Source organism: Physcomitrium patens, chromosome 16 (genome assembly GCF_059467195.1).
Source record: "Physcomitrium patens ecotype Gransden chromosome 16, ASM5946719v1, whole genome shotgun sequence".
NCBI classification, from domain to species: domain Eukaryota; kingdom Viridiplantae; phylum Streptophyta; class Bryopsida; order Funariales; family Funariaceae; genus Physcomitrium; species Physcomitrium patens.
In genome coordinates this window covers 8,861,879-8,885,151 of record NC_143425.1, presented here as the reverse complement: position 1 = coordinate 8,885,151, position 23,273 = coordinate 8,861,879, and the positions used below count along the sequence as shown (strand labels likewise).

Here is a 23,273-nt window from a genome sequence, read left to right as displayed (position 1 = left end):
TGATGTATCAAGCCTCGCCAGGAACCTGGACCCATCACCAGATCTAATGATTTCCTTCATCTGCGGCAACTACACCAAAAGAACAGCCAGAATAGTATTGTGCACGCACTGCAAACCAAGCAGTTCACCGCCCAGACAGTTGTCCATCCTGCATACGAATGAAAACGTGTCGTAAGCATGCTCGCGGGTGGAACATGCAATGTTTACGTGAAGCACCCCCCCTCGCTTCTTCTGAAACTTTCACTTGGCTCCCGCTGCCCCTCCCGCGCAGACGCCGTCATAATCCACCGGATTCGCACCCTAAATCTGTGCTGAACCAAGGACGCCGCATCCCGCAATTAACGAAGTTGCCGCGTGCTGCGTCGGAAGGCTAAGCTTCCTGAGATGCAGGGCCCGTGTTGAAATTCAGATCGGGATTCGGCAACGGTGGTGGCAACGCGGGGGGCATCTACATTTCGTGTACATTCGCCGCCTCCGGTCCACTGATGGTAGCGAGTCTCGCTCGTGGTGAGCAACTGGCGCGGAAGAGATGGCCGGCTGTCATCGTGGTCTGCATGGTCTGCGCTGTGCGCAGCTGCTGTTGAGGACCACCACAACTGGATTGTTGACAAGCGTTAGCAGATTTGGGTCTGCTCTGCCGCAACCTGAATTGGAATCGTCTTTGTATTCTCCATTTTCAGGATTCTCTTCCTCGTATTGTTGGAATGGCTCGTTTTCTTCGTTTTCCCGAGTGGAGCAACGGGGCGGAGAGAGCACATCGGGAGACTGCGGGTGGTCGGCATGGCGGCATTTGGTCGAGAGGTCTGTGCATTCTACGAGTTGTAGGGAGGATGATGATAAGGATGATGCGTTTCGAAGGGAGAAAGGGAGTGATGTCGAGGATATAAGTGAATCGAATGGCGCTGGGGATACGGATTCTGCGAGTGCGAAAGTTGCAAAGACGGAAGCGAGGGACCTGGTGCATCATGTACATGTGTCGTTCCTCAAGCAGAAGCTGGAACACGACTTACGAGACACAATCAGTTATCAGGAGCTTCTGGAGTTATGTCGGTCTGTGGGGATGGCCCCTTCGGATGAAGATGCTACGAGGATGGTGGATGTCCTTAACCAGGCGGGTGTTGTGTTGATATTCCGGGACAAGGTTCATTTACATCCTGATAAGGTCAGTGATGGCTAGCTCGTTCTTTTGATACGTAGGATTGCAATGACTTGAGGGATTTGCGGCTTATTCAGAGTCTTGTTTCGGATTCTCGCTCAAGCCAATTCAATTTTATTTGAGCGGTGTGTCTGTGGGATTTAGTGTGGTCGAGGTTTCAGGTATGTACCTGTGGGCGATATTTATGTGGCAGATCGTGGAGCTTGTGGCGAACGTGCTCCCGCTTTCCCTTCTCGGTGAAGACGACCAGCGGCGGATGGAGTTGTCGGCGTTGGCGCAAAAGAAGGAGGAGATCGACAAGAAAGCACATAAACAAATGCGAATGGTATTGTGGTCGGGGCTCTTTGGTCTCACATTTCAAGTCTTGATCTTCTTCCGGCTCACGTTTTGGGATCTTTCGTGGGACGTTATGGAGCCTATCGCCTTCTTCACCACTGCCACTGGTATCATTTGCGGCTACGCGTATTTCATGTTCACGTCCCGCGACCCTAGTTACCAAGACCTCATGCAGAGAATTTTCCAGTCCAGGCAACAAAAGCTGTTCAAGCTGCAAAACTTTGACTACGAGAGGTTTAAAGAGTTACAGATGCAGTGCCAAACTCCAATCACACGAAAGAAGATCCTGCCGAACCCCAGTCGAAAATGAAGTCTGCTAAGGGACAAACTTCTTTCCGGTAAGGTTCAGGAGTCTTCCTTCATTCTTTACTCGAATAGATCACGGATTTGCAGGCATTTGGTTAGGAAAATCCAGCCATTTCAATGGAGTTTGTGAACTCTAACATATGTGATTATAACGAATAGTCTGATTCATTTGGGTGATCGATGGGTGCATAGCAGCTTTAGATTTAAGTTTCAGAATAGTACTGCCATGGATTAGGTTCACGTAGACCACCCTCCGGATGCTGTAATTTACTTACATGATTGATCATGAAATCTTACACATTGTTGAGCCACTGCTCTGTGGCCACGGTGCCGATTAAACTTAAATCCTGGCAGCATTCTTTGGTTGTGTTTGGTGCAAGTTTGTTTCGTTCACTGCTTTGAATTCCGGGTTTAGGGCTTTTCAGGAAGTACCTCCTTTGCTTCATCGATCTTTTAGAAATCTTTTTTTTCCACACCCTACACTTTAGGGCATGCTTCCACTAGCATGGTAAGCTTCTGGATGGAAGCCTCTGATTTCCATTTCAGAAAACTAGACCCTATATTCCTGAGCATTGATTCCACATTTTAAAAACCCAATATGAAACCTCCAAAACTTCTACCGATTCGTGTGGCTACTGAAAATAGAAAATTGATTTACCCAAAACCGGTAGACAGGCATTACATTATGAATATGCTTCATGACAGGCTGGCATCTCGTGAGCAATCTGTCTGCAAGCTTCGTCGCTTCCTTGACTGTTTTTGCAAATGGATCAGTTGCATTACCATATTATGGTTGCTACGATTTCTGGCCTTCCAGTAGACTGACGGCAGGCTTCGTGCCTGAAAACTTGCCTGCCTAGATTTGATTTGTGCTTTAGGTGATGAAGCTAACAACCAAAAAAAGGTCGGTTGGCTGGTTCGATATAAATAGGCTTCATTGTTGTCTTTCTCACACAGGATAATAGAGTGGATTCAGCTCTTGTTTCGTAGTTACCAAGGGAATAGATGTTGGGAATCGCGTTGACACTTTAGTTGTTCAGAATAGTGAACTTTAACCTCATCACGGTTTTCACCATAAAACCAACTACTGAAGAGGTTCAAATCTAAAGATGTTAATATTCCTTTGGAAATTAAATAGTGTGATGAGGATCAAGCTCTAAGTTCTTCTAGGTCAAAATACGACAGTTTCGTATGTATCAACTACCCTGATTATCTTCATAATGTGTGGGATAAAGTCAAGGAAGCGACGAAAGCATGCAGACAGTTCCCCTCACCATTTGCATCTAGCTGAATTTGTTCGTTTTGAGAACAGGAGAATTTAGAAAGAATAAGCAACTTCTTGTGTGGTACAGAAGGAATGGAGAACGCAGACAGCTAATTACAAAGCAGTTAAGTAGGCTTGACGATTCACCAATTGTGATTCCAGCCCTAGGAAATAACGCAACTTATTTCAAAGTACGCATCATAGTCAATAATTGAATTTATTGCTGTAAGCAACTCGTTGTTGGTATGAAGGGAGGAATTATGTTGGACTCATCACTTCCTGAGAGCTTCACCTCAAGGAAGACATGTTTGGCCCACAGGTTGACTTTATTTTTAAAGAATTTTTGATGATTATATCTAACCTCCATATATCGAAGATGAAGAGCAGAGGCTGACGCCCGTGCTGAAGTGCTTGTAATTTCATTCCATCTCATCTCCATGTTCTCCATCAAAGTCTACATTAAACGCAAGATACAAGAATTTACCATTTGGTGTACCACTGTTATTTTTCCTAATTTGTAAGCCGTAAAGCATTCTTCTCTGAAGGGATACAAAGAGACGATCAGGTGTTCAGGCATAGATTGACTGAATTTCCTTTCCGTCAAAGCATTATTTCAGAGAAAACTTGAGCAGGTCACTTCAACCTCATAGTCTTGAAGGAAAATCACGCAACTCGTGATTAATCAATTAAACAAAGCTCCATAGAGCCAATAACTGCTTTGGAATTTCATTAGAAATCTTGAATATCAACAAATATCGAGTGTAACCTAACACCCTTATCCACAAACTCCAAAGCCAACACCTCCATCCTCGCAGAGACCAGGACGAGGACAATCTTATTAAGGAGTTCACCTCAGCTACACCAAATCACTTCCTTTACGATTACATCCTGGAAAGAAATGAAATTCAGGTTGCTTCCAGAATTGACAATGCCCAACGACAGATTTGGATGCCCTAAAGGTCATGAATCACAACAGCGACTTACCAGTAGCCAAAAAAGTACAATAACTACATACAGTACCTGAAAAACAACTGCGTGATTGTTATATCCAACGAGTCGTAGCATGTGCTCGCTGGACATGTCAGGGTTTGATAAGCTACGCTTGAGATATGCTTAAGCTTATGTATAACAGGGAATTATAAAACAATTGGCTTTGGAATAGAAAGAATAAATTCTCCTGTGATCTCAAACTGGCTCAACCCTAGAATAAACCACGTATTTTAAACAGCCTGGTTCATATCAACCGCAACAAGCACTTCTTTGAACGGCAGCACCGCCTCCCGTAGCTCCGGTACCAGCACTAGCAGTGCCTCCGTAGCCAACCTTGATACCATATGACTGCCAAAAAAATATTTTCAGCGTTAGTGGACAACTCCCTTTTCAAGCGTGGCTAGAAACTGGTAGCTTAGAAGGTTTCCATCCCACAGAAAGTTATATCACAGGAAAATGTGACTCCTCATTAGGTTTGTTACTCCACCTCTTCAACAGATCCTTTCCATTCATAATCTCATTATATGCATTTCTCCAGCTCATGTTTCTCAGGACTAGGATTAGAAATTCAAGAATACAAACCCTAAGATACGAGGGTAACTAGAATTCGAGATTTCTCAGTAGTTCTTAAACCCTAAAAAATATATTGTTTGAGAAAAGATGGAAGGATATGAGCACCAAACAACACTCCTAAAACCTCGCAGTATTAGAGTTGTGAAAATTGCGGAACCTCATTAGAGACATCGAAAATTCCCTCCTCAATCTTCTGATAGATCTTGGCTGCGGTATTAATGAATGCCTGTTCAAAATATTTGATCTCCAGTTAAATACCTAGAGGTAGTAACAAACAGTGAATCAAACAAAAGAAGCAAGGTGTGTAATATCAACTCACGTCTTCCACGTTATGAGCGGTCTTTGCAGAGGTCTCCATGAATACCAGACCATTCTCCTTCGCAAATTGTTCACCTTCTTCAGTGCTGACGGCTCTTCTGTGTGCAAGGTCACACTTGTTACCAATGAGCATAATAGTCATGTTCGAATTCGCATGCTGCCTTGCATCCTCTAACCAGCTTGCAAGATGATTGAATGTTTCTCTCCTGCAATTCGACGACACAAAGATTAGTCTATTCAGCAGGCCATCAGATTCAGTAGCTTAATACATCCATTAGAACTATAAACTTCAGTGCAAACGATCCCGTTATCTTCAGCTAGACGTCCACCAGCCAATTACCTGGTGATGTCATAAACAAGTAAAGCCCCTGCAGCTCCTCGATAGTAAGATCTCGTGATAGACCGGAATGACTCCTGGCCAGCCTGAGAAGTAAGAAAATTCAACGTTCATTTAGTCTAAGTATATAACATGCCTAAACAGAAAATATATATTTATAATTTGTGTAGCTGACTAGTTTATCTGCTAAATTACATCGACCATTACAGAAGCATTAGCGTATCATTCTCAAAGCAATTCAGAATCCACACGGTTAAACCCTGATAATAGAATGGAAGTCATGAGTACACGCAAAATAGTCTTCAAATAAATGAAATAAATTAACTTAGGACGATGTCTATTCCCTGTAAAACAATCTATCGACTGATCTATTCATAATTCCATCCTGAATGATTCAGTAGCTGATATTTTTCCTCCAGCCACGGTGATCAGTTTCACGTGTCATTAACCTCCAAGTTTTCCTGTTCACCTTTCTCAGCGATAGACCAGGTCGCGCCCTAAGTGGCTCATAATCACTATGTCAAAGGTACGGTAACGAACATACCGTGTCCCATATTTGAAGCTTGATGGGCTTGTTGTCGATGGTAACCATCCGAGCCCCGAACTCCACGCCAATGGTCAAATCGTGCACAGGCTGAAACCTCTTGTCGGTGAATTGCAACAGAAGGCATGACTTTCCAACACCTGCCACGCCCACCCACCATTAAAGTCACTCCGAATTCACGGCAGTTACCCACTTTTCAAAATATTCTAACAAACCCTAAACCGGCTCCTCACTATCAAAAACATGTAAAAAAACAAATGAGCAAAACAACATCCACAAAGTCAGAGAGACACTACCTGTGTCGCCTATGATGATGTATTTGAACAAGTATGCATATGACATGGTGCCCAACTTCTACTCCCCGACAAATCCACCTCACAAATTACACCAATCACCTTTTGAAAACGCAAATCGCGCAACTGAGGAACAACTTAAAGCCAGACTACCTACAGAGAGGCGCTTCGGATAGGGTAGGAGCAGGAGAAGTAAAGAACCCTAGGAAGCATGCAGGACTCTTTCAGATTGCGCACTGGGGGCAGTAATCCAAACAACAAAAGGAGCCTTGTGGCAACAACGCAACCCAGGACAACAACAGCATCTCATGACAAGCAAAACACTAACGCCACCATTTCCTCGCTACTGTTCTGCTCATGTCCCACTGGGTTCTCTTGTTGCGTTCTCATTGGGCTCTTTCCCATGTGGGCCCAATTTTGAATCCAATTATTCATTAAATTTTCATTCACAGAATCAATCGTAAATAACTTTTCAAATTATTGGCAAATTCACCCTTCTGGAAAGTTAACACCAGTCAAAATTTTGAAAACTTTTATCCGAAAACACCCCTTAACCTTGTTATTGGCTAAAATTGGTGAAGAGGGAAGGATTTTTTCAGCACAAATTTTCACCACGTGCATGTAATCCTACCACTTTAGGGCTTAAATTTTACTGAGGCCATACTGAGCCACGGATATCTTCAGTAGAGTAATGGAATAAAAACACTTCTATTTTGATGTAGTTGATTGAAGGTGCAGCTTTCTGTCTCAAACGAACAACATCTAAGGGGTTAAAGCGAGGAAAGTCCCAAAGGGCCCTCAGACTAAGGAAAATGGAATAATTTTCAAAATCTAGCTTTTATTAAACATTTTGTAAATGTGAGCTTGACTTTAGCCAGCTTTTTGTCTTTCTTCATGACAAACAGCATTCGAATGTCTGCCAACCTCCGACCACATTTCTACCAAATTTTGATCTGAATTTCCCAGTCTAAACCGCAAACCAAAAAAATTTGTGCACCCATTTCAGATGACCAATAAACCATGCAGTACACCAAACTTTCAGCACCTGCAGAGGGTTATGTGATAAAAGTGACAGTGAGAGTAAACAGAGGATATACCTCAGAAATTTAATTCACCTGCAAGGCACCAAGCAATCACAGAAAAGCTGAGCATGGTCCACTAGGAGATACAGAATGTCACTCCAACGTGATCTTGCTGTTGATATAATGCTACATCTAGTTCAACTTCTACAGTATCATAAATGGCGAGGTACAAGATGAAGGCACCCGCTTTAACTCAAAGTGGAAGAGGAATACATAAGACGAAGTATATTCATGTCTACATGGAGTTGCATCTTTCTGGCATTCGTTTTCATGCGTGCCCTTGATTTAGATGCAATCATACGGCCTAAGATCAACTACACGAGGCAGGTGATGCATGCACAAGCAGCACCACCAGGACTGGTAATGAAGGTGGTATAGGTTACCGTATCCTCAGAGCTTGGACTTGGCATCGGCGTATTGTGCCATAAAGTCCTGGTTGAACTTCTTGAAGCTTTCCATAATCCCAGGCATGTCTTTCTCAGATGGCAGAATTGTAGTCCGCACGTGAAAGGTCCTGAGCAACACCACTCAGTGAGACTTTGTAATGTGATCTTTGTCACAAAAATGCAACTTAAAATTATGACAAACCTTCTTGAATACACTAATCGGAAAAATCAATCCTTTAAACGACTACTCCTGCACGGTTTAGTTCGACCAAGAGAACAGAAAAATGGAGCAGGACTTCAGCACACACAATCATGATTCTTTCAGAAAATAGTTTCAAAAAAACAACACAAAGTAATGTATAGCTAAATAGACTTTCAGAAATATGCGCCAATACATGATGCAGTATAAGGTCGACTTCAAGAAAACGTACCCCTCTTTCTGGCCGAACCCTGAACCTGGAACGGTGGAGATTCCGGTAGCCTCAAGAAGCCTCAGGCAGTAGAAAACATCGGGGGCTTTCCCTGCTTTCTTAGCAGCCGCAACAGCTGCCTGTGGCAATTTTACCTGCGGGAAAGAGTACATGGCTCCTACAACCACGTTCATAGTAAAAACAATTACATCAAACAAGACCAAAATCGAATTTAGGTATGCCTATTTGGACCAAAACTATCTCTCTAAAACTGAAGGATTTGTATAGTTATGCAGTACATACTTGCAAGGATGGGTTTTTAGTCACGGGCATTCACACCTGATGCATGACAATAGATCAAACCAGCAGAGCGGTTTTTCAAATCAACTGAACCGATAAAATAAATCTAAGTTTTGTTAGATCATTACCCTCAGTAAAGTTGCAGACAACATTTTCACACGCGTTGAAGCCGTCAGTCATGATATGCGCCCTTTTTCTCAAGGACAATGAGATAGCTTTACTGCAATGAAAATCCAACTCAAATAGTCAAAATCCTCTCTATCTCTCTGACTCACATTTTAACCTCTTCTGTATCTATAACTATCTATCTTGTGTGCGTGCGCGAGCATGCACACGCACAGAAATCTAATAAGAAAAAATTTAACCCACTTATCAAACTACAGGACTGATTTGCACGAATTCGTTTAAGGATGAGGTCGAATTGTCAATGTCACCAACAAAAACAAACAGTGGAATCACATAACTTAGTCTTAACCATATGGGGTTAAATAGATACCTTTCTGCCTCATACTGAGGATACGAAATGTCACCTGGTTTCGGAGGATTGACCATCAAACCCATCTACAACACAGAAAAATCCAATATTCAATTCAGGACCAGTAACTCGACCTTACGACTGTGAACAATGTCTAGGATGAGGGTCAACACATTAAGATATTATCCAGCTTAGAACACGTACCATGATTTGACCAGAGACATTTGGACTCAGAGCTATGGAGGAAACCTTGTAGAGCTCATCTACGGTCTGGGCAAAACACCAGTAACAACAGTTAGATGGATAACCTGATTTTGATATGGATAAACATGGAACACCTATGCTTCATTAAAAGTTCCATACGAGAACAATGAAGAAAGATACGTATCTTCACATAGTGAGATAAAGTGCTCTTGATAAGTAAAAGGAACCTTGGGGTGAAAGTTGGTCATTTCGAAATATCCACCGCGCTGTCCACATTCTCCTAGGAAACCCTTTGATACTGTGTGGAATGAAACCAGCTCCAAGGCTTCACTGGCTGGGGGTCCCATGCCCATCAGAACCTACATCGCCAAAGAAAAAAGACATGTTTAAACAATACTGAAAAATGCGTACCAATATCAAACATTACAGAAGAAGCCTTGATGTATTCGTAAGAGAAGAAGTGGTAATACTGCAACGGGATACCTTTCTCGCGCTGATGAAGGGCCGCTCATCTTGATAAACGTTTTGCTGGTAAACTTCGTCAGCCATCAACACAATTCTTTCTTGTATACAAAACTCGATCAGTTCTCCCAGGTTCTTCTCTGTTAAACACTGACCAGTTGGATTACCTGGGTTTATAAATACTAATCCTCGCACCTGAATGTGACATGGTTCAAAACAAGGGATTAGAATACACCGGCATACAAAGTTCCTTATGCTACCTATAAGTGAAAGTCCTTACAGACAAAACTATGCTTTTGGACCAAAGAGATATCCATACAATTAGTGGTTAATTTCGTGGTTTGTAGAACATGTCCAGCCATGTGTACAGCTAATATCGCACTGGTAGAACCAGCTTCATCACTTGTATTAATGTACTCATTGGACCATAATGACTATAGTTCAATATCCATGTATCTGCCCAAGAACATTACTGCCATTGAATGAATTGTCCTCTTCCGAAAGATTCGACGGCTGAGGACCACAACACACATGAGAAGTTCGTAAACACGAGAAAGGAAGCTTACACAAATTCCCTTCCTCCGAGCTTCAGTAACAGATCTACGCAACTCGTTAATGCTCATTCCCCAATTCTCCTCTTCAGTTAAATAGTAGGGCACCAGTGTGCCTCCTAGGAGCTGAATTGTTGCAGAGTATAGAGGATATTGTGGAATGGGAACTAGGACCTGCACCATGCAATCCGCGTCGATATTAAGATTCATTGATTCAGCAACAGTAATTTCTCTATGCATCACTATTGGATTGGAAAAGCAGGCAGCGACCACAGATGCACACAAAATTACATGAAAATCACTGATTGTGATGAAATTCACCTAGTCGCAATCAGGAGGTTATTACATTCCTCACATTATCGTTGATCTCAACCAAAGCGACTAAGTGTGTCGAGAAAGAAAACAATCTTGTAATAACAGTTAGAGAAATTACTCCATCTTTTTCATCACGGATGAGGGCATTCAAAACTTGTGCAACCCCTTTGCTAGCTCCATCAGTGAGGAAGATATTCTCCGGATCACTGCAGTTCCACCAAACTTTTATTTGTTACTCTTCAAACGATGAAGAATTCAAGAAGCAGTATCGCTCAAAATCTCTGACGCTTTGATTGAACAGCCAAAGTATGTTCACCTAGGATATCCATCACGCTGCAGAATAAAATTTGCAACCTCCTGCCGCACCCCCGGAAGTCCTCTGGAATCACTGTAAGCTCCTGTTCAAGAAATTAACGAAAAAATCAAGGCTTCGTAAATTCAAATGGTTCTGACATTTGTAAATGTAATGCCTTCCACGGTTCATGTTGCAAAGCCGATCAAGTGATTAGCACGACAGTAAGATCCTCCCCGAAGAATACTAACATTACTCCGAGATAGTGATTACGTAAATTCTACGGTAGGGCGAGGTGATGAAGTCCACATTTCGCAAACGGACAAGATTTACCTGGTTCTAGTTCTCGCTTAATAAAACTACACTTTCGGCAGATGTGCAAAGCATCGAACTTCCTTGTTGTAGTTTAATGGTATCAAAACAGCTCTTTCAATTTTAACAGAGATTTGTAGCTTTTCCAAGCTTGAAGAAGAGAGATTGATGACGTACCCACGCCCCCTGAGGTCATAGATAAATAATGCTTGGCTTTGGCAATGGCGTCAGCGGGGAACAGTAGTCCCACGTGGGGATCATCCATCAGAAAGGGCGCCTGACACAGAGCCATGACCTGCGGCAGAGATACTGCGGGTCAGAGAGATTATTTGCTCCCCCAGCACCCCACAAATTCTATAATATTCAGAGTAATCAAGGTGGCGAGCATGCACGATTCCTTCAAATTCCTTCAAGTTTTACACAATTGCTGTGAAGAAACCATCCGACCAAGACTAGATTACAGAGAAGGTACCGAGGAAGGGAAGAGAAGGCAGTCACCTGGCGGGGGAACGTGAGAGGCTTCTGACCAAGAGCATGCGGGTTACCAACATTGGTGAAAATGATCTGTCACCCACCCCCCAGAACGAACAAAAAATGTCCGATTCAAACCAAAGTTCACAAAAAAAAAACAAAAATCAAAAATCAAAAAAATCAAAACATGAAACCCAACTCCGCAAAAATAACCAACCACCCAAAAATCCAGTACCTTCTTGCCCTCTTTCTGCAGCTCAGAGGCGCGAAGGTAAAGCTCTCCCCGCACCGCATACACCGTCTTCTTCACATTCTCATTCAAATTCTCCGGGTCCATCACCTTCCCCGACGCCATGACTCCAAGCCAGAACCCACGCCAAGAGTCTAGCTCCGAGTTGGGGGTGCTCGATAGCAGACGCCGGTAGCAGATTCCTAGAGGAGATCGATCAACATGCAACAACTTCCACCATTCCCCTAAAGCAAATGCCTAAGCGAGAGAAGTCTAAATTGAGGCGGCAGAGCAAGGGAATGGATATTACGGCGAAAAAAGAGGGGGAGAGATACGAAAGAAGAAGGGAGGTGATCGGATGATGAGATGATGAGATGCGGTCCGCGCGGGGACAGCAACAGGGCTCTGCTGCTGCTGCTGCACACAGAAACAGGCAGCCCCACACGATGGAACGAATGGATCAAGGCCCCAGTCTTTGATGAAGCGCAGCCAAGGCTTTTTGGCCCCCGGTGGGGCCCAGCATCCGGCGGACGTCGTCCAACCGTGGATGATGGACGAATATCATCCTCATCCGTCACCATCGTCGCTTCATTCGTCGAGATTCGTACTGGGTCGGTCTCATCCATACATCCGTCTATTCATCCATATTTATTCATCTCTATCTGTTTCAGTTGGCTGGGAAACTGAATTGGGTTCCAGATTTGTGGACCTGGACTCTGCCATGTCAGCTCTGGCTTGCATAGAGGCTTTGTACCTATTGTGTCGTTGCAGTGATTTTTCTCTTTTTTTTTCAGTTCATTTTATTTTATTTTAGTGCTGTATTCACCATCACCGGGATCTCATTGATGTCATAGTAACGGATTTTTATGAACAAATTAACAATATTTTCATTACTTAGTTGTACCACTTAGCTTGATTACATTGTTTGATTGTTGAATAGGTTTCAAAAGAAATTAAACCCTTTTTCATAAATAAATTCATAAATTAAAAAAATTCATAAATAATTTTTATTTTTATTTACTCATATAAAAAATTAAAAAAAAAACATATTCATTAGAAATTTTAAACCAAGATTTTATGTATGTATGTATATATGTATGTATGTATGTATGTAAACATTTCATATTTAAAATTAGAGTGTTTTAATTGATTCTTTGAGATTAAAAATGTAAATTATCACAACATATTACTTTCATTATAATTTTTTTAAAATTTTAATAGATTGTATGCTTATAATTATAGATGTTGGCATTCGTATAATATGTTTTTAAACTTATCATTAATGACATTATGATATAATACCATATAATATGTTTTTTTAACTTATCATATAAACAAGCTTGGTGTTTGGCCTTAGATAGTGATTTGATCAAAATATCAATATTGCTTTAAATTTTCTTCTAAGAAGTGGTTACAAAGATCACTGTGCTTTGATCTATTGTGAAACTTTGGATTTTTGCTAAAAGCCATACATAATTGGTCATCAATGTAGTAAAGACTTGGAATTGAAACTGAGTATTTATGTTTGATGAAAATTGTTTAGAGTAAAATGAGTTCTTTAGTTGTTGTAGTAGCAGCTATGTATTCAGCCTCTATTTAAGAGAGGGCTACTATAGACTGTTTGCAACTCTGCCAAGAAAGAAGACATGAAGAATTGATTTGAAAAATACATCTTGATGTAGATCAACTCAATTGGCATCACTCCATCTACAAAGTTGGTAGAGTGTAATTACAGAAATGGTAGCACCAGAGTATGGAAGTTCTTAGTTTAATGTCCTATAGAGATAACAAAAAAAAAAAAAAAAAAAAAAACTTTTTTAACTTTTAACTACTATAAGTAATAGGAATTAATATGAGCTTGATAATGTAAAGACTTAAGAATAATATTAAATTGTGGCATTGTTTGAAGTAAGCATTTGGATTGAATTTACATTTTGTGAAATTGTGACTTGATAGAAAGGTATCAAATAGCTCATACCAAGCATAAAGGGCCTACTAAAGGCTATAAATAGATTTAAAAATACAACATATTTGAGATTTGCAACTTGTTTGATTATAACCATGAGGTTGAATAAATATAAATTTCTTCAAATATGTCACCATTTAAAAAAGTTGTTATCTTATCCATTTGATGTATGAGAAAGTCATATAAAGTTGCTAATGCTAAGAAGAGTCTTAGAGAGATCATTTCTATGACCAAAAATAAAATGTCAAAGTAACCTATGTCAACTTCTTATGATAATCTTTTGGCAAAAAAATTGGTTTTGAAGTAGAACAATGTACCAATAGAGTTGTATTTATGTCTAAATAACCATTTAGTCCTTAGTATGGACTTGTTTGGAATAAGGTCTATAAGTTCTCAAATTTGATTATCAATCAAGGATTTGCATTCTTTATCTATGATAGTTTTTTTTTTGGTGAGAAACATTATGGCATAAAAAGGCTTTGTTTATGAAATTGAGATTACAAGCTTGAGTGATGAAGATAGAAGTGATTTATTATTATTATTATTATTATTATTTTTCTTTCTTTCTTTTTACTTTTTTATTACAAAAGTATGTAGATTGTCATGTTCCTTTGATTTTAGCATCAAAAAGTTTTTAGTGGTGGAGTTGTTTGGGAAGGCTAGGATTTTGAATAGGGAGAGCATAGATATGGGGACATGCCTAAGATAGAACCATCACTTAAGAAATTTGGATCTACAAAGAATGGTTTCATACCAAGTTTTGTCTTTTGAATTATTGGTAAAGAAGATTGGGATTAAATAGAATCTACCAATGAGATTTATGGAGCATTAATAGTTCATTGACTTGGCTTGATTCTTTAGAGTAAAATTTCTAGTATGTGAAGGATTATACAAGAATCAATTGAGGTTGAATCAAAGATCATTGATAAGTTTAGATTTGTATCTAACATGAATGTACGATGATAAAGAAGTTTATCTTTAGAAAAAAAAATATACTAGCTTAAGAATACTTTATGAGTTTTGATATTATAGATGTTATAGTCTTTAATATCATTTTATTTTACATAGCCAACAAGAATGCATTTCATAGTTTTGTCATGAAGTTTCTCTCTCTATTCATCTAATATGTAGGAATATGTAGCACATGCAAAAAAAATTAAATTTAGAATATCCAATCAAATGCCATTTCATAATTGATATTAAGTAGAATTATTTTAAATCTTTGTATAAGATAGATTCTATAAATAGAAAATTATAATAACTTCAACTAAAAATAAATGATTAAATTTTTTCATTTTAAGCATATTATGCATTGTATCCATTAAAAAGTTTTTTTTTTTTTTTTTTTTTTTGATTTAATATACCATTTTAAGATAGAATATAAGAATTTGTAAAGTAGCATTGAATGCCATTAGTTTCACAAAACTGATTAAATTTAGTAGAGATGATTTATTTTTTATTTTTTATTTTTTTATCTAAGTATTGTATTACTAATTTTTTAGATATTTTTTTCACTCAAATTTTATAAGAGTGGAATTATAAAAACGTTTTGGACTTCTTTTGTAAGAAGTATATATGTGTATAATAAGAATAGGCATTGATAAATAATAAAAAATATAAAGCTCCACCAAATTATGGTATAGATATTAGTCCATAGAGGTCCATGCATATTAAGACAAAAGCTTATGTAGCTCATGTTATAAGTTTTGTTGAATATGTTAATTTGGTTTGCTTACCAAAGATACAATCTTTATAAAGGCTAAAATTGGTTTTAATTATAGATAGTCTAATAACTAATTCTATTGAATGCATGAGATTTAAATATCAAGTATAGAAGTATTCAAGTCAATAATACCATCAAAGAGTGTGAATAGCAAACTATGATATTATACTAATAAAATTAAAATTAATAGGTTTAAAATTGATATCCAAAAAATATAAATTATCTTATTTTTAGATTATAATATTAATTGATGGCTTAAAATTGGTTTTCATTATAGCTTGATGATTTTTAAAAATAATAATTATAATTACTAGTAGTTATTTATACAATTACTATTATATAATAGTACCAATAGTTATCTATACAATTGAAAGAAGATATTTGGTTAAACTAATGATATATAGAATATTCTTAATTAATAGGATTTGGCATGTTTTAGATTAAATAAGAATAGAACCAAAACTTATAGCTTAATAAGTGTTATTCTTTCTTAAAAGTATAATTCTAGGATTTTGAAGGTCTTAATAATTATACAATAAAGCCTTAGATGGAATCATATGTTGACTTGCTTTAGAGTCCAAAAACTATAAAAGTAATTTTTTTGGACTTAATGCAATTAGGCATAAAAGATGATTTTATTTATTTATTTATTTATTTATTTATTTTTTCTTTAAGAAGTTATTTGAATGAGTTCAAGAATAAGTTGGATTTCAACCAACATAGTTTCCATTTTTGTTTACAATATTTAGATACCTTCTAGCTTGAAATGCCATAGTAATGGGAAATTATAGTACTTTCAAATGAGATTGACTAAAATAATGGCCATGTTGGAATTGAATTAGTACTTCTAAGCACTATAGATTTTTTAAATCTTCGAAGGTTTGATTTGAAAAGCTTTAATAAACATGTCTTTTCTATAAAAGGTACTTGTTAGTTTAGTTTTAAGTTTGATATAGTAGAATTATTAATATCATTTTGTTATAAGGTATAAGATAATAAATGAGTAAATGTTAAATCATCAAGTCTTCCTTGTGTTGTATTAAAGGCTCTCTAAGTATCAAATAATGATCAAATGAGTAAGTTAAGTTAAGTTATTGGATGTTCATAAAAGTGTAACTGGCAATGGCAATCTTCTTGTAATGTAACTTGCTAGGTTTCTAAGAATTGTAGAATGTCCTCAAATCAAGTCATTTCTATATGACATAATTCTTTGTGAAGATGGACTTGGCTAGCTTTGTTCAATTTTACGTAGAATTGTATTATTCTATCCCATAACTCTTTTGAGGTTTTGACTGGAAAAAGAGTGATAATTTGTTTTTTGCCATAGTAAAATCCAATGCTACAATATGCCTTTGGAATCTTTGAGTTTCCAGCCTATTAAGCCAGCAAAGTCAGATGTGGTTAGTGCTTCCTCAGTACCATCAACTACTGTCCATAATTTGGATCAGATAAGCAACATCTCTATCTTGATGCTCCAAGTAGTGTAGTTAGCTGAAGTGAGAGGAGATGTGCTTGTGAAGTTGACTTGGTAGCCATGATTAAAATTTCATTTTTGTAAAAATATTCGCAGATAAAGTGTTCATAGGTTTAAAGCATTCAATACTCTAGAGTGTCTACTTCCAATGGAGTGATCTGGTCAAGGAGATAGAGCACGGCCATGGGAGTGGTGTAAATTCTATATGGGAATGTCGCAGGTGCAAATCTTATGTCAGCCTGGACAGGTGTAGATGGAACTTTGATCTCAATTGAGAAGAAGTCATTCAGAAAGGGAGAATCTTCTCTTGTGCTAACATAAGTGACAACGTACTCCCTTTGATAACATGTTATGAGGATTGCTACTCTCACACATGTATTGATAGTGAAGATTCCCCAATGTAAATTAAATATTAAAAAAGAATAACAAATCACTTAAACTATTATCCATGGGTGCGATTAATCACCACTTCGCAACTATGAGAGGCGATTTCTTCGGCAGCATCTCGTCCAACAGAAGCTCCAAATCAGGGTACTACTCCCATCAACATCACTCCAGCTCAGTATCGAACTCCATGACCTCCTCGGAAGAGAACCTACTAGTCAAAATCTACAAACATGTCATCAAACAGCAGAATACGAGAGCAGTGAATTGCTTGAGCAGAAACATGAGAGAGATCGCTGGAGCTTACTTCTTAAACATGGTTGGTGGAAGCACCACGCTGCTCTGAAGGAGACTAAACGATGTCTACACTCTACCACAATGTGTCTGCAACTGCAAGTGCTATTAGACTGAGAAGCAGAGTGAGAATCCCATTCACTCTTAGGGCTTCAAAGCTTCATCATAGTGGAGCATCCCACCACAGATTTCATGCTCAAAGAAGACGAACAACAACAACAACTACTACTACTACTATCGCCACCACCAAAACAAAAACAAAGAAAACAGGAACATTTTCTTTGCACATGCAGGAGCAAGTTTTGGGCACAAGAGCAGTGACACTGTGCATTCCAAGTCCACATGAACCTGATCAGAATGCAGCAGGACAATGGACCTCACAAACTGCTGTGAATATGCTGGGAAGATCTGTGAAATAATTGCAGAACACACTTCTTTCTGTGATACTAAAAGCTCATTGTTCCAAAAAATAAAATAAAACTGGAGTGATTGTAAAGTTGTGCATTGGCTGCTGCTTTGGGTCCTCGGTTGTTTATTTTTTTATTTTAACATGTACCCATTTTTAATAAGGTATTTCTATGATAACTAGAAAAAGATAGTTAAGAGGTTGTACCACCTTCGTGAGTTGAATCAACAATTCACAACAACATCAACAATGTGATATGGTTGAAGTAGCAAAAGACCAATAAGAGTGGTAATAATCCGAATAATAATCACAACAAAATCCTCGAACGCGTTCACACCCAAGCTGGGTCGTGAACGCATTCACACTAAGGCCAGCACGGGGATGGAATGGGAGGTGTCGGCCGAAGGAGGGGGGGGGGGGGCACTCGCAGGGCATCGTCGTGGTGTGTGTGTGTGGACTGATTCGCAGAGGCAATTCGTGGTGCGTGAGCCAGTCAGTCAGTCAGCCAGCCAGCCAGCCAGCCAGCCAGTGTGAGGATTAGCTTAACCCGATCGCGAGAGAGCAAGGATCGGCAAGCATGGTGCAACCCAAGCAAGGGCTGTCGCTGCTGAAGCTCGTCCCCAAGGAGCAGATCTCTGGCCCTGCGGAAGAGGCCAATTAGAGGCGCTTCTTCGCGGACATTAGCAAGGTTGATGAGAATCTGGGATTTTAGGGTTTCATTTTTTATTTTCTTTTTCTTTTTTTGTATTTCTGGGTTTCTTGCACTTCTTCCGCTGCAATTGGGCCCTCTTCCACTGCAATATTTTTTGGAATTTCTTGGTGAAAGATCCCTTTTTTCTTCACTTGGGTGTGGTAATTTTCTGCAATAATATTGCCTCTTCGTAGTCTATTCGCGTTTGCGATTTGGCCGTAACAACGTGAATTTGGAATTGTATGGCGCTGATGATTAGGGTGTGTTGAATTTCATCGTATCGTGGTTTGATTTATTTATTGTATCCCCTCCCACTCTTTTGAAATTCTTGCACGCTCGGTTCTGCACTTGTTGCATTTCATGTAGTTGCTGCCTTCTGAGCTTCTAGGAAGAAAATAATGGCATCCTGCGTCTGAGACGACCCAAATCCTACCCTTTGTGCCTGTTTTTAGTAACTTCTTCTTTCGGAGGAAGAGGAGTGTTGCGGGGTATGGATAGCTCAGAACGTAAATGCCAGTGTTATCAATTAGGCTTTGTGGTAGTGTAAGTTTAACGGCATTTGGATGGGTTAGTGGTTTGGGCCTCACCATGACTTGCACCTGTTTTGCATGCCCCAAACGGTCATGACTCCTCGTAGAGTTGTGTCTGTTTTGTTAAAGACGGAATAATACTTTAGAGCATATTCGTTACTACTTCCGTCAGGTTTCCAATACACCCCCTTGGCGAATATGTGAGGACGGTACGGTTCCTCCTTCAAAAACACCAAAGAGCGGCAGATGTGCGGGGAATTTTGGACCGAACAGAGGTTTTGTAAGCAGATTTGCGCGCATGTCTTGTGTAGGGCAGTAAAGAATTTGGAGCTTTTGAAGAGAATGAGTTTGCGCTAAAAATGATACTACACCGTGATATGCTTAGTGCGGTTATGGAATTTTGTCGTGTCAACCAAGTCGAGCGCGGACTAGTTATCATAGAAGATTTGAGTGGGTGCCGTGAGGTCATGTCGCAGAGTGTGAAGAAATTGCCGCAGCCAAACCACTTCGGAGGCAATCGTGGCCATAGCTATGTACTCTGCTTCCGTACTGGATAGTATTGTGGTTTTCTGTCGAATCAAACTCTAGCTTATTGTTCCATAAGCAAAAACAAAACAATAACCGGATGTGGAGTGGCGTACTGGACAGTGTTGTGGTTTTCTGTCGAATCAAACTCCAGCTTATTGTTCCATAAGCAAAAACAAAACAATAACCGGATGTGGAGTGGCGTACTGGACAGTGTTGTGGTTTTCTGTCGAATCAAACTCCAGCTTATTGTTCCATAAGCAAAAACAAATCAATAACCGGATGTGGAGCGGCGCTGATCGAGTTTGCCAACTCAATCCGCATCATTATAGCCAAACAAGGGACGAAGGTTGGATTTGATGTCGCGGTGGTATTTGATATAGTACCCTAGCGTACCGCGGAGGTACCGAGAGGCATGCTTACATGCCTGAATGTAAGCAGCCCTAGGATTATGCACATACTGCGCGAGAAGGCTTTAGGTGAATGTGAGGTCAGGCCGTGTGTACACACAAGCCCAATTCCAAGAACCCACCCCATTGGCATACGAAAAAGTGGAGCAGGAAGCACAAGCTTTGGTTGTCAATGGACAGTCCCGCGTGGAAAGCTTGGTTTCTAGCGCAATGGAGGTGGACATCGGTCGCGAGTCGTGAAATCCAAACTCATGTAACTTCTGCTCCACATACAAGGTTTGGTTGATTCTGATCTAGCCTTGGTTGATATCTCGAGTAATCTATAAGCTTAGCAAGTAGTGAGCAGGGCCGAGGTCGAAAAGGAGAAAGCGGTCATGGAGTTTTCTTTTGACGGAATCCAGCAGCGAGACTCTATTACTTGCAATGTAAGTGTCATCCATGTAAAGCGTAATAATAGCGAAAGAGGCTCCTTCTCGGAGGTAGTACATGTTCGTATAAGCCATGGAATTTTGAAGGCGAGGATGGCAAGAAAACTGTTGATTACTTTACACTATTTTCGGGGCGATTGCTTCAGCCCATATATTGTTTTATGGAGGCGGTAGACCATGCTGAGCTTCGGAGATGAGATGCCTTCGGGTGAATTCATGTATATTTTTTTGTTGAGATGGCCATTAAGAAACGCCGTTTTTACATTTATTTGGTGAATATGCAGATTCTATTGAGCAGCAAGTGCAAGAATCATTTGGACTGATTGGATACGAACCACCGGCAAAAATGTTTTGTTGTAGTCCAAACTGGGGACTTGGCTGAATCCGCAGGCGACCAATCGAGCTTTGAATCAGCCAATGGTGCCATTCGGTTTCAATTTTAATTTGAATAACCATCGACAAGTGATGGGTTGGCGGCAGAAAGGGAGCTTAGTGAAGCTCCATGTTCCATTTGCAACAGGGAAGTTGAGCTCCTCCTCAATTGCCACTACTTTACTTCCGAAGAGCAAAGGGCCTGTTGGTATGTTAATGGCTTGAGTGGAATGGAGAGCAACTCAGTAAACAAAGCCTGTTTAGATTTTGAGGTGGTTTACCTCAAGGTAGAAGGGAGGAGGAATCATTGTTTTCCTCCGGGGCTTGAGCTGGAAGGATCCCTTTATTGCTACGAGCCTAAGTGTGGTGCTGGTTTATTGAGGATGTTGCAAAAAGGAAGGAATCTTCGATGAATTTCTGATGTTGTGATTGGACACAACATAGTTAACTGGGTGAGTGTGCTGGGAATGGTGGTTGAGATATTATATAATTTTAAGAAAAGAGTAAAGGTCAAGAATCCTTGAGGTCTTGTAAGAAGGTTGTTTTGGATGCATATTAAGCACCATTGTGGTGGTTGTGGGATTCATTAGTAGGATCAAAGTTGAGGTAATGGATGGAAGTGAGATTAATAACAAAGTAGAAGGTGGTCTTGAATTGGTTGACAAGGCATTGAATTTTGAAAGAGTAGTTTGGGTGATAGTGAAAGTAGCACCTCAATATGGCTTAGATATATTAAAGAATCAAGATTAGGCAAAGACACAAGTAAATATATATTATAGTTGACAGCATGCAATGGTGGTGATAAAAGTTTAAATCTTAAAAAACCAAAAGATCCATATATTTTTGCCTGACATAAAAAGATTAGATAATCTTTCAAAGATGATATAATATTAGGCTAGAATGTGTATTGCCAAAGATTAAAAATAAATAAATAAATAAATAAAATAAAGTTTCTTAAAATAAGACTAAAAATAAGAAAAGTGTTGATAAAAGTGAAGAAGGTTTCATTCTTGCCTCTATATACTATTTAATTTGGAAATACATAGCAACGTTCTATAGGATTTTCAATATATGTCCAACTTAGAAGACATGTGTCTAACTTGTTAAAGGTGGAAAGATCATCTTGATATTTGATCATTATTGAGGCTTTTGTATCTCCTTCAAATAAAACATTTGGAACATTAAGAAGAGTGGTTTCTACTTCCAATAATATTACCAAATATTAAGAATTTTCCAAAGTTGTGATACCAAATACATGATATTTTACCATTTATTAAAAAATGATTATATTCTTAAAGGTCTTCATTTCTATTATGTTGTCTCGAAGGTTGTGACAATTGTAATGTCTCATCTATTAACTTAGTAAATGATAGCTCTTAAGTTGAATTTACTAATTCAAGACAAATCTTTGATAGATGTTGTCAATTAAAAGTATCAACCTTCTTAGCTACATTTGCATGATTTTTGATTGGCTTCCATGTATATTCACTAATATAATATCCATATCAATGAAAAAAATAATCTAACTTATTTTGGCGCAGCTTTCAGTCTAAAATTTCTTTGACCTTATATTTTGGATTACTATCAATTTCTATAGAAGGAGATGGCTTTTGTCTTCTTCTTAATATATTTATTATCTTGTATGGCTCAAAAAGAGACACATAGAAAACAAAATACAAGATGGATCTTTATAGACTTTGAAAGATTACCTAAACCTCCGAGAGTTTTGCAATGATAATCACCTGATAATCTCTGACAGAGAGAGGGCACCGTCTCGTGGTAGGATTGAACTTTATCATTCACAACAGCATCGTTAACACACATACTCACCAACCTTAGTCGCAAACCATTGTGCAGATCGTAGGATCAACATGGAGTCCCCCTCGACTTCTAGACGTCCCACCGAAGCTCGTCCTCGGAACAGAGAAGCACAAGAACCGGAGGAGTTCGCCAACCGTTCCAAGGCATGTCAACGATGTGGAAGCACGGATGTGAAATTCAAGTACCTGAACAACAAGAAACAACCGCGGTACGAATGCCGCACTTGCAGAAACGGGGTCAGAGGTTCCAGTTTGTTCAACCCCTTCCCCATGAGACCGCTCCACCGGAAAGGATACCTCAAGATCCCAGCCTTGCAAACCATGGAGTTTATGGTCCAGGTAAAGGTATGCCCCCGATGCAAATCGTCTACCCATGTGAGGTTTCTGGACCACAACAACAAAAGCCCGAAGCATCCGCAGTATCGATTCCGAGAATGGAAACTCGACTTTTCGCCATTCTCGCCGTTCAAGTTGAGAGTGACGGGTTCCCAAAAAGGCCACGAGTGAATCAGTGCATGCGATGGACAGTTCTCCGGAGCTTATTGATGCGCCAGACCAAGAATCGCAACGCTTGGCACTGTATGAGATCAGCGAGAATCTGATCTAAGGGGTTGAGTTGCTGGAAACATGGCCTGTAATGAAAA

At 39.5% G+C, this 23,273-nt stretch overlaps 3 protein-coding genes and 2 long non-coding RNA genes across 10 annotated transcripts; 2 read left to right on the top strand and 3 right to left on the bottom strand.

Moving 5' to 3' along the window:
- Positions 1-237: 237 nt before the first annotated feature.
- Positions 238-2,143, top strand: LOC112293258 (calcium uniporter protein 1, mitochondrial). Its single transcript, XM_024542477.3, has 2 exons — positions 238-1,162; positions 1,350-2,143. Exons 1-2 carry the CDS (start codon positions 530-532, stop codon positions 1,800-1,802), a joined length of 1,086 nt encoding a protein of 361 aa, XP_024398245.1. The 5' UTR covers positions 238-529; the 3' UTR covers positions 1,803-2,143.
- Positions 2,144-3,740: 1,597 nt separating this feature from the next.
- Positions 3,741-6,415, bottom strand: LOC112293259 (ras-related protein RABB1c). 2 transcript variants are annotated; one of them, XM_024542478.3, is made up of 6 exons: positions 6,121-6,415; positions 5,825-5,964; positions 5,284-5,366; positions 4,945-5,149; positions 4,783-4,851; positions 3,741-4,400 (listed from the first exon to the last, which is right to left on the bottom strand). In XM_024542478.3, the coding sequence occupies exons 1-6, from the start codon at positions 6,164-6,166 to the stop codon at positions 4,302-4,304; spliced, it is 642 nt and encodes a 213-aa protein (XP_024398246.1). In that variant the 5' UTR covers positions 6,167-6,415; the 3' UTR covers positions 3,741-4,301. The 2 variants fall into 2 exon arrangements, with proteins under 2 accessions (XP_024398246.1, XP_024398247.1); XM_024542479.3 differs by lacking the exon at positions 4,783-4,851.
- Positions 6,416-6,935: 520 nt separating this feature from the next.
- On the bottom strand, positions 6,936-11,895 carry LOC112293257 (glutamate--glyoxylate aminotransferase 2). The gene is made up of 14 exons (XM_024542476.2): positions 11,613-11,895; positions 11,405-11,470; positions 11,084-11,201; positions 10,619-10,700; positions 10,421-10,508; positions 10,003-10,161; positions 9,458-9,631; positions 9,202-9,333; positions 8,975-9,040; positions 8,792-8,856; positions 8,424-8,515; positions 8,017-8,173; positions 7,583-7,713; positions 6,936-7,232 (listed from the first exon to the last, which is right to left on the bottom strand). The coding sequence occupies exons 1-13, from the start codon at positions 11,730-11,732 to the stop codon at positions 7,590-7,592; spliced, it is 1,443 nt and encodes a 480-aa protein (XP_024398244.1). The 5' UTR covers positions 11,733-11,895; the 3' UTR covers positions 6,936-7,232; positions 7,583-7,589.
- Positions 11,896-16,530: 4,635 nt separating this feature from the next.
- LOC112293230 (uncharacterized) lies at positions 16,531-18,201 on the bottom strand. Of its 5 annotated transcripts, none has more exons than XR_016507074.1 (4): positions 18,061-18,201; positions 17,461-17,537; positions 17,236-17,364; positions 16,531-16,669 (listed from the first exon to the last, which is right to left on the bottom strand). It is a non-coding gene; the product is annotated as an uncharacterized LOC112293230 (long non-coding RNA). The 5 variants fall into 5 exon arrangements; XR_016507075.1 differs by having other exon boundaries at positions 18,064-18,201; XR_016507072.1 differs by lacking the exon at positions 18,061-18,201 and having other exon boundaries at positions 17,461-17,598.
- A 138-nt stretch (positions 18,202-18,339) lies between these two features.
- On the top strand, positions 18,340-21,387 carry LOC112293229 (uncharacterized). The gene is made up of 2 exons (XR_016507071.1): positions 18,340-20,434; positions 20,722-21,387. It is a non-coding gene; the product is annotated as an uncharacterized LOC112293229 (long non-coding RNA).
- Positions 21,388-23,273: the final 1,886 nt, after the last annotated feature.